Source organism: Dendrobates tinctorius, unplaced genomic scaffold (assembly GCF_039654945.1).
Source record: "Dendrobates tinctorius isolate UK_male_01 unplaced genomic scaffold, ASM3965494v1 ptg000045l, whole genome shotgun sequence".
NCBI classification, from domain to species: Eukaryota; Metazoa; Chordata; class Amphibia; order Anura; family Dendrobatidae; genus Dendrobates; species Dendrobates tinctorius.
Window position 1 is genome coordinate 5,868,708 of NW_027361713.1, and position 10,543 is coordinate 5,879,250.

Consider the following 10,543-nt stretch of genomic DNA (forward strand, 5'->3'; position numbering starts at 1 on the left):
ATGACATCCATGTGCAGACCGTGTGTCCATATGTCAGTGTATTATATGTGTGCGCCATCCATGTGACACCATGCGCCAGGGAACAAGTGGCACAGTTCGGCCGCTGATCTCAGTGTGGCCAGGAGACAATGATGGGAGATGTATTCACCAGCAGCTGTGTAAAATAAATTAAAAAAAAACCAAAATGGGCTCCCACGCAATTTTCATAACCAGCCGAGGGAAAGCCCATGGCTGGGGGATGATGTTAACAACCTGGGACAAGGGAAAATACCTCAAAGGTTCCCAGGCTATTAAGAACAACTCACAGCTGTTTGCTTAGCCTTTCCTGGTGAATTTATGGAGGACCCAGAAAAAAAATGATGCAGGGTCCCCCTATATATACAAACCAGCAAAGGCTAAATAGACAGCTGTGGGTTGATATTAATAGACTGGGAAAAGTTCAGAGATATTGCCTCCAGCCAGGCTACAAAGCATAAGACAATTTCTGTCAGAAATTGACACAAATCAGATCTCACCCAAAAATGAGGAATATACAGCAATAGGTGGAATTAAAACATAGCTTTTAATCTAATAATTAAAAAAACTAATAAATGTGTGTCACCTAAATGTGAATAAGATTTAAAAAAATGCAAATTTAATGGGAGATCCCTGAAAGGAATAGGAGACCACCTAAATGCATTCAAAAGGATGTAAATTGCCACCTAATAATCTGTAATAGGTAACAAAATATCTGAAGGATACAGCAGTTAACAATTCAACACATAAATGCCATAGCCTGATTGGACATATATATTCATCATAAAAGAGCCAAAAAAGTTTTTTATGGCCACATATATTAGCAAAAAGGTGAGACAAATGAAAGATTTAGGTCTCTCTAGTTATAGCACTTTACAACAAGTTAGTCCCCTGAAGAGTTTACTTGGATGAAACGCGTTGGCACCCCCCTTTAGGGAAAGTGCAATATAGGGTGAGCTGTGGACTGCCCTTGTCAGGGCGGGAGTTTGGGGATTAGATGACGGTTAGCCCCATAGGGATTTGACAGGGTATTGTCTTCCCATTGACTATAGAGGATCTTTGGAAACGCCCGGCCCTTCATCTTTTTTGGTGAGATTGTTCCTTTTCTTCATTTATGTCTCACCTTTTTGCTAATATATGTGGCCATAAAAAACTTTTTTGGCTCTTTTATCATGAATGTATATGTGCAATCAGGCTATGGCATTTATGTGTTGAATTGTTATTAACTGCTGTATCCTTCAGATATTTTGTTACCTATATTACAGATTATTAGGTGGCAATTTACATCCTTTTGAATGCTTTTAGGTGGTCTCCTATTCCTTTCAGGGACCTCCCATTAAATTTGCATTTTTTTAAATCTTATTCACATTTGGGTGACACACATTTATTAGTTTTTTAATTATTAGATTAAAAGCTATGTTTTAATTCCACCTATTGCTGTATATTCTCCAGCCAGGCTACCAACATCAGCCATCAATTGTCCCAGAAATGGCGCATCCATAAGACGCGCCAAATCTGGATCTTAGCCTTGTTCTTTCCACTTGCCATTCCAGGTGGTAGCCCAAAGTATTTTTTATTTCATTATTTTACACAGAAAGTTCACAGCTGTTGCTGAATACAACTCCCATTAATGTCTCATGGTCGCACTGACATCAGTGCGACCAGAAGACAATGATGAGAGCTGCCTTCAACAGCTGGCCGGCGCCAGTGAGAAGCGCAAACTGTTCCGATTTTTCCCAGGCGCCGTTACGTGTCATGCTAATGACACACGGATGTCATCAGTGTGCAGCAAGCATTTTGTACATGCTGTGACAAAAAACCTGATGTGTCTGGGGGGTTTTTCACACGAACGAACAGACTGCGGGAAAAACCTGACATGTGAGCACCAACATTGAATAAAATGGGTGTGCACATGTCCTTATTTGCGGTCCTTAAAAAGCAAACTACATATGGACATATATAACGGACATGTGAAGGAAGGCCCAAAGCGTAGAACTGATTCATCTCAGCTAAAAGCCTAGCTCCTTAGATCAGAAATAGAACAGACATTTATAAAACATTTCATAACTTTCCCAAATTTCCAACCACCCCCCTGACGTCACTATTACGTCAGAGGGATGCGGTCTCCCCACTCTCACCAACGTGACCTTCCGCACCCCCTGAGGACATGTTAAGTCAGCTTGGTGCAGTCTTACACAGACATCGCCTCTCCACACTGGCCCAGAGAGGCACGAGGAGTGAGAGAATGTGGCCCATTCAGTCACTGACTTGCCACCACACTTATTCACAACTCTGAAACAGTGGTAGGACAAAAGTTATCAGCAGATGGATCATGGGCCGTAGTGGGCATGGGCTGCCAACTGGCTCCTAGGTCTTTCAGAGAACATTATTCAATGTAACCTCCCTTTCGAAGTGGACCACATGCATAATAGAGAGACCACATGGCCTTAAGGTACTGTCACACTTAGCGATGTACCAGCGATCCCGACCAGCGATATGACGCGGTCAGGATCGCTGGTACATCGCTAAGTGGTCGCTAGTGAGCTGCCACACAGGCAGATCTCACCAGCGACATCGCTGGGGACGGGGGTCGCTACTTACCTGTCACACTAGGCGATCCTGTGTCCTCCCGCCCGGCTCCACGCTCGTCTCTCCACAGGAAGTGCTGCAGGAAGCTGCCGACGAGACGCGGTCCTGAACGTTCTCGCGCGATCAGCGATAACCAGCTGGGGAGCCGGTCGTAGGTAAGTATCAGACACAGCGATATCGCTAGCAATATCGCTATAACGTCACAAGTTATAGCGATATTGCTAGCGATATCGCTTAGTGTGACAGTACCTTTACACAAGCCTTTATCCCCTTTGGGTCACTCCCTCCTGCCCTCTGGACTGAACCTAAATCCACTTCTCTTGCCTGTAGCAGCTAAAAACTCCAAAACCTACAATAAGTCATTACTCTTTGATGGATGGTCAAAGAAAGGTGGTTTTGGCGACATCTGATCTGGCCGGGCCCCTGCTACGTAATGAGACTAAACATATCTGGTTACTATTAGTCATTGTACATATCTCCCCTCCCTGAGTGGATAGAACAGATCAAGTCCCTGTTACTCTTTCGCCATGTTCTGGAGATCTCGGATATATGCACAATGTACGGCAAGGACGTATCGTATCTTCATAAAGCTTATTGAGTTATATTTCTCGAAAGTTCTTTGGCAGCTTCATCATGACTATATTGCAAGCAACCCTTTGTCCTGCCCCGAGCTGGCTCGCTCAAGAAGAGAGATCTGTCACTCAGTCTTTTTTGAGGCCTGACACCCTCCCCCCCCCACCGCTGAGCTAGATCTTCTCATACAGCGGCACACAAGATAGGATGCAAATCATTGACATAAAAATATATCTCCAATACTCTTCACAAGCACATACTGTATTGAACTACTGTACCCATTTTATTATGTATTTTAGGAGTCTGAGTCAGTCCATTTTATACCAACTCCATCAAAATGAACACCAACTCAAGATCCCACAGTCCTGGTTCAGATTTGTCTCTCTAGCAATCCTACAAGCAACTACCACTGAAATTAAGCTTGGTCTTCCAGACCTTATCTTGACCTTCACTATTCCAGTGGTAACTGACATTTCTTAATTACATTTCAAACTGAGGAAAGGGAAACTTTAAAACACTGATATTTTCTTATAGCCTTCTCCTGCTTTGTGGCCTCCAGCATTTGTGACATCCACCAGAGTCCTTGGCAGCTGCTTAGAAGAACCCATGCCTGCTGTTTTTTGAACAAGATTAGAGGAGGCTGGGTTTTAACAAGCTGGGGAATTTGCATCACTTTGCCTTTCCTAATGAGGATAGTGAACAAGCCATAACTCTGAAACCTTGGTCAAAGTTAACTAAAAGTATCTTAATGCATGCATCCAAAATGGCGACAATTGTTCAAATGCCACAAGATTTAGAGACATGGTTATTTGGCAAATGAACACATGCCTTTCCCTAATGGTCTATACCAGAGGACTGAAACAAGTGGCCCACTGGCATCGGAGCTCCCTGTGACGATCGTGGCCCGGTCCAGGGGCCACCAATGCCAGTGCTTCGTTTCAGTAGAATATAGTGACGCAGAGACTGTCTCTCTGCAACGCAGTACCAATACCAGCCAATCAGGAGCCTACAGCTGACATCGATATAAAAACACAAGATATTTGAGCAGCCCCATAAGTTATAATGGCTACGTGTGGCATCTATAAAGAAAATGGATGTTTGAAGGAGGACTAAAACAGATGGAGCCAAAGCTGCTTCTCCCATCTATTTCATACATACATGGCAGCAGAATAATGGACAGAAAAGTATCGAGTAGAGATGAGTGGATCGATTCATAGGACTCTGGTCTAGCATCCAGGTCAGTGGTGCCTGGCCAGAGGAGAGACTTGGATACTATGTAAACTATGTTCAACACCTCCATTTAGCTAACCCTTAAAAGGGAATCTATCAGCAGGTTGTTGCTATGTAATTTAAGAGCAGAATGTTGTAAGTGCCGAGACATGATTCTGGTCTTTATGTTGTCTTTTTTGATACAATCACTGTTTTGCTGCTGCAGCTCTAGCAGCTCTCTGAATGCTGACGCCATGTTGCATTTGGAGAGCCCCTGATGTGCATAAGCAGTGGAAACCCCCCACAAATTACACCATTGTCGAGACTAGACCCCCCCAAGGAACTTATCTAGATGTGTGGGGAGCACTTTAAACCCCCAAGTGCTTCACAGAACTTTATAACGCCCAGGCGTAAAAACAAAAAAAATCATATTTTTTTTCCACAGACATGACCTTTTAGTCCACAATTTTTTTTATTTTCCCCAAGGGTAACAGGAGAAATTGGACCCCAAAAGTTGTTGTCCAATTTGTCCTGAGTACGCCGATACCTCATATGTGGGAGAAAACTACTGTATGGGCCCACGTCGGGGCTCAGAAGGGAAGTAGTAACGTTTGGAACGCAGACTTTGATGGAATGGTCTGCGGGTGTCATGTCGCATTTGGAGAGTCCCTGATGTGCCTAAACTGTAGGAACCCCCCACAAGTGACTCCATTTTGGAAACTAGACCCCCCCAAGGAACTTATCTAGATGTGTGGTGAGCACCTTGACCCCCAAGTGCTTCACAGAACTTTATAACGTAGAGCCAAACAAATAAAAAAAATTATATTTTTTCCACAAAAATGATATTTTTGCCCCTAATTTTTTATTTTCCCAAGGGCAACAGGAGAAATTGGACCCCAAAAGTTGTTTTGCAATTTGTCCTGATTACGCTAATACCCTATATGTGGGGGTAAATCACTGTTTGGGCGCATGGCAGAGCTTGGAAGGGAAGGAGCACCGTTTGACTTATTCAACGCAGAATTGGCTGGAATTGAGATCAGACGCCATGTTGCATTTGGAGAGCCCCTGATGTGCCTAAACAGTGGAAACCTCCCAATTCTAACTCCAACCCTAACACCAACACACCCCTAACCCTAATCTCAGCCCTAGCCCTAACTCAAGTGGGAAAATGGAAACACATTTTTTTAAATTTTATTATTTTTCCCTAACTAAGGGGCTGATAAAGGGGGGTGATAAACTATTTATGGCGGGTTTTTATGTTTGGCAGCTGTCATACGCTAAAAGACGCTTTTTATTGTAAAAATAGTTTATGTATCACCACACTTTGAGAGCTATAATTTTTCCATATTTTGACCCACAGAGTCATGTGAGATCTTACTTTTTGCGGGACGAGTTGATGTTTTTATTGGTACGGTCTTCGGGCACGTGACATTTTTTTGATCGCTTTTAATTCCGATTTTTGGGACGCAGAATGAACAAAAACCAGCAACTCTTGAATTTCTATTGGGGGGGGGGGGGGCGTTTACACCGTTCTGCATACAGCAAAATTGATAAAGAGGTTTTATTTTTCGGGTTAGTACGATAACTGTGATACCTCATATATATCTTTTTTTATGTTTTGGCGCTTTTATACAATAAAAACAATTTTATATAAAATATAATTATTTTTGCATCGCTTTATTCTGCGAGCTATAACTTTATTTTTTCGCTGATGACGATGTGTGGCGGCTCATTTTTTGCGGGACAAGATGACGTTTTCAGCGGTACCTTGTTTATTCATATCTGTCTTTTTGATCGCGTGTTATTGCACTTTTTGTTTAGCGGTATGATGATAAAGCATTTTTTTTTGCTTTTTTTTTTAAGGGGGTTAACTAGTGTGACAGTTTTATAGGGCGGGTCGTTAAGGACGCAGCGATACTAAATATGTGTACTTTTATTGTTTTTTATTTAGAAAAAAAGAATTAGGGATTTTTTTTTTCCTTTATTTAGGATTTTTTTTTAAAATTTTTACAGGTTTTTTTTTACTTTATTACATTGTCCCGGGTGGGTGGGTGGGGACATCACTATCTAGTATCAGATCGCTGATCTGACCGTTTGCACAGCACTCTGTCAGATCAGCGATTTGACAGTTTGCACAGCGCTCTGTCAGATCAGCGATCTGACAGGCGCTGCACAGGCTTCCTCCCTGCACGACCCCGAAGGCCCCCGCGACCATATTGGATCCGGGGGCCTGCAGGGAGGAGACCCTCGGAGCGACGCAGCACATCGCGTCACTCCGGGGGTCTTAGGGAAGCACGAAGGGAGCCCCCTCCCTGTGCGAATCTTCCCTGTGCCCCCGGTACACTGCGATGATGTTTGATCGCAGTGTGACAGGGGTTAATGTGCCGTGGGGCGGTCCGTGACCGCCCCTGACACAGTGCCGGTTGCCAGCTGTCATAATCAGCTGACACCTGGCCGCGATTAGTGGCGATCGCTGATCGTGTTAGATGTACTATTCCGTCCTTGGTCCCAGGTCACATGGACGGAATAGTACATCCAATGTAGGTTAAGGGTTAAAGGGAGTCCAAACTGACAGTATAAACTGAGCTCATAGGATATGTTCCCACGGTCAGTAAAGGCTGCAGGTTGGACATTGAATACATCCGCAGCGGCCAGATGTTACAGCACAGTGGATGGCATTTCATAAACTCCCATCTCCACTATGCATCCTGAGACGCCTCCGGCTTCCATGCGGAGACGCACATGCGGCGCGTCTTTCCAGACAACAGCATGTCTATGTAGCGCAATTTATGCGTCTCTCTGCTTCATAAATTACTTATTCAATATCATTAGATGCGGTAAAACCATGTTATCTTCTTAGTGCGGGAACGCTGCTTATTACGCATGTGTACTAATTTAAATGAGGTCGTACCTTGTTTCAGCCGGAAGTTTGCGTACACTGCAGTTCTCGCGATGACTGAGCTGACCGCAAGAACTGCAGCGCACGTGACCACCAGGGACATCTCCGGTCACTACGCAAGTTCTCGCGGTCAGCTGATCGCGAGAACTGGAGTGCAGGTGACAGAGTTATCTCCGGTCATCAGCAGTCATCATCTTCAGGTTCAGTTGTGTCTGGATGTCAGGCTGAGTGGTGGCATAATGCCACCATTCAGCCAAAGGCATCCAGATGTAGCAGAGCTGGACTCGTCATGGGACAGTATGTATATCTTCTCGGCGGACAGGTATGGTATACCGTTGCTTTATTTTATTTCTCTTACAGGAGAACAAGGGCATCGGTGGAATAGGCGATGAAGCAAGTATGGTTTAATTAAGATCTATTAAAGGAGTCTGTCATTATTTCAAAGGACTTTATTCTGGCTGTGTCTTTATTTACCATGTAACTATAGGATTAGTAATGGATAGGTGTCATTGAATATTGATGCCTCTCCATTACTAAGCCGTGGGCTTGATGTCACCGGACAATACAAAGGTGACATTAACCCTACAAATATGAAGCCCACTTGCCACCGCTACAGGGCAAGTGTTAAGAGCCGGGTAAAGTACCACAATACGCATCTTTGGATGTGCCAATTGTGGGGCGGCTGCGGGCTGCAATTTTTAGACTGGAGAGGGCCAAAATCCACGGGCCTTGCCAGCCTGAGAATACAAGGCGCAGCTGTCTGCCTTTCCCTTGGCTGGTTAACAAAAACAGGGGGATCCCATGCTATTTTTTTTTGGAGGGGATCCCACTATTTTTGCTAACCATCCAAGGTAAGCAGATTGCTGCGGCCTGGTATTATCAGGCTGGTAAGATTCATGGATACTGGATCCTTACCAGCCTGAAATACCAGTCCCAGTAGTCTGGCTTGTTGACAAATATAGGGGGACCACACGTCACTTACAGACCGTGGGAACATACCCCCAATATATCTGAAAACAGGAAATCACTTTTTTTTTCCTTCCCAGAAGCCAACTTTCAATTAGCTTTATTTCAAGTGACAAAAAATACGCATGCAGAAAAATGCATCAAAAACAGATGCAGATTTGGTGCAGATTTCACCTGCGTCAAATCCTGAGCCATTAATGATCGTGTGCACATACCCATAGCCCCCAAAATAAAACCTTTAATGTTTCACTTGCTGTCTCCATTCTACAGAAAGTGAAGTTTACTCAGATATGCTAATTAGGCTGCTTGCGCACCCCTCTGCCCCCTGATTTGTCATTCCCTTGCCTACATCAATGCTGACTGACAGCAGTGGCTTACCCAAAGAAAGCAATGTCGGCAGAGAACGCTCAGGCAAGCCAGTACCATCAAACACCAGTGAGGGAGGCATGGGCCTGCTAAAGCAGTGGGCAGAATGATGCACAGAGTCTCTTGGCCACACCAAAGATGCCCCAAGCACCATAATTAAATGGTGCAATTATAATAGGCACTACATCCCTTACATGGCTATAAATGAAATATTCTGTAGATGAAAGTTGCATACAAGGAAACATGAACATTGCTGGATTCAAAACAGATTTTCTTTCCAGCACTGAACTTACCGCCATTGTCCTGTGATGTAGACAAGACGCCACTCTTCACGATTAGGATACCAGTGAAGACCAGAACCAGGATCACACACAGCACCCGCAACAGTCTTGACAGGTAATACTCCAAATTTTTGGACCAAAGTGGTTTCAGATGTAAAGCATTTTCTTGCCGTAGGTTAAAAGGAGACTTGTGAGATTGGGGGTCAAAAGCAGTCCTACTATTGGAGATATGTGCACTTGTGTCTCGGCTGCTGTCACCTAAGTGTCTGTGCCTCAACTCATCAACTAGATAGCTATTAAAGCCAGGGGATCTGCTGTCAAGGATGTCACTTGTGTAACTGTGAGATCCTATGGACCTAGTCTCAGGGATGTCACTTGTGTACCTGTGAGATCCTAAGGACCTGCTCTCGGGGATGTCACTTGGGTACCTGTGAGATCCTAAAGACCTTCTCTCAGGGATGTCACTTGTATAACTGTGAGATCCTAAGGACCTTCTCTCAGGGATGTCACTTGTATACCTGAGAGATCCTAAGGACCTTCTCTCAGGGATGTCACTTGTATACCTGAGAGATCCTAAGGACCTGCCTTCAGAAGAGCCAAAGGAACTGCTCTCAGGGATGTCACTAGTGTACCTGTTAGACCCTAAGGACCTGTTCTCCTGGATGTCACTAGTGTACCTGTTAGACCCTAAGGACCTGTTCTCCTGGATGTCACTAGTGTACCTGTTAGACCCTAAGGACCTGTTCTCCTGGATGTCACTAGTGTACCTGTTAGACCCTAAGGACCTGTTCTCCTGGATGTCACTAGTGTACCTGTTAGACCCGAAGGACCTGTTCTCCTGGATGTCACTAGTGTACCTGTTAGACCCTAAGGACCTGTTCTCCTGGATGTCACTAGCATGCCTGTTAGACCCTAAGGACCTGTTCTCCTGGATGTCACTAGTGTACCTGTTAGACCCGAAGGACCTGTTCTCCTGGATGTCACTAGTGTACCTGTTAGACCCTAAGGACCTGTTCTCCTGGATGTCACTAGCGTGCCTGTTAGACCCTAAGGACCTGTTCTCCTGGATGTCACTAGCGTGCCTGTTAGACCCTACGGACCTGTTCTCCTGGATGTCACTAGCGTGCCTGTTAGACCCTACGGACCTGCTCTCAGGGATGTCACCGTCCCCCTCGTCACTGTCGCTCGGTGTCTCCTGGCGCCGGCTTCGCCTCCTGTTTTGCTCTTTCTTCGCTTCCGTGCGTAACTTTACCAGCTTCTTCTCCAGCACTTTGCGGGTGCCGTCTGTGATGGGCCCCGGTGTAAAGCCCAAGGCTATCAGATCTCTTCTCAGCTTTTCGTCGGACATCTTGCCAAATGCCAATACGCAGCATGACGTCACTTCCGCTGCGCTATGAGTCTATTATGTGCGCCGAGAGGCTGCGGGCGCCATGTTTGTTGAGGGCATCGGCCGTGGAGTCAGTGCAGGCAGAGCACTACCATGTAAGCCCTATGAGCATCAACCATGTGTATACAGCTAATGATACACATTGCTGTGATGTACAGAAGCACAGACAGATTACATAAAGGAGAAGCAGCTGTGTTGCCCCGTACATAATGCCACCATGCCTATTATCTCCTGGAGACGTGGCTTCAGAGGGAATAC

At 45.0% G+C, this 10,543-nt stretch overlaps 1 protein-coding gene across 2 annotated transcripts in view; it reads right to left on the bottom strand.

The window, feature by feature from the left end:
- LEMD2 (LEM domain nuclear envelope protein 2) overlaps positions 1-10,328 on the bottom strand; it is a 74,804-nt gene extending 64,476 nt beyond the window's left edge. Inside the window, exon 1 of one of the 2 annotated variants that reach the window (XM_073575601.1) lies at positions 8,911-10,328. In XM_073575601.1, coding sequence (XP_073431702.1) covers positions 8,911-10,246 — 1,336 coding nt within the window. In that variant the 5' untranslated portion in view covers positions 10,247-10,328. The remainder of the gene's footprint in view (positions 1-8,910) is intronic. The other variant, XM_073575602.1, reaches the window with a different exon arrangement.
- Positions 10,329-10,543: the final 215 nt, after the last annotated feature.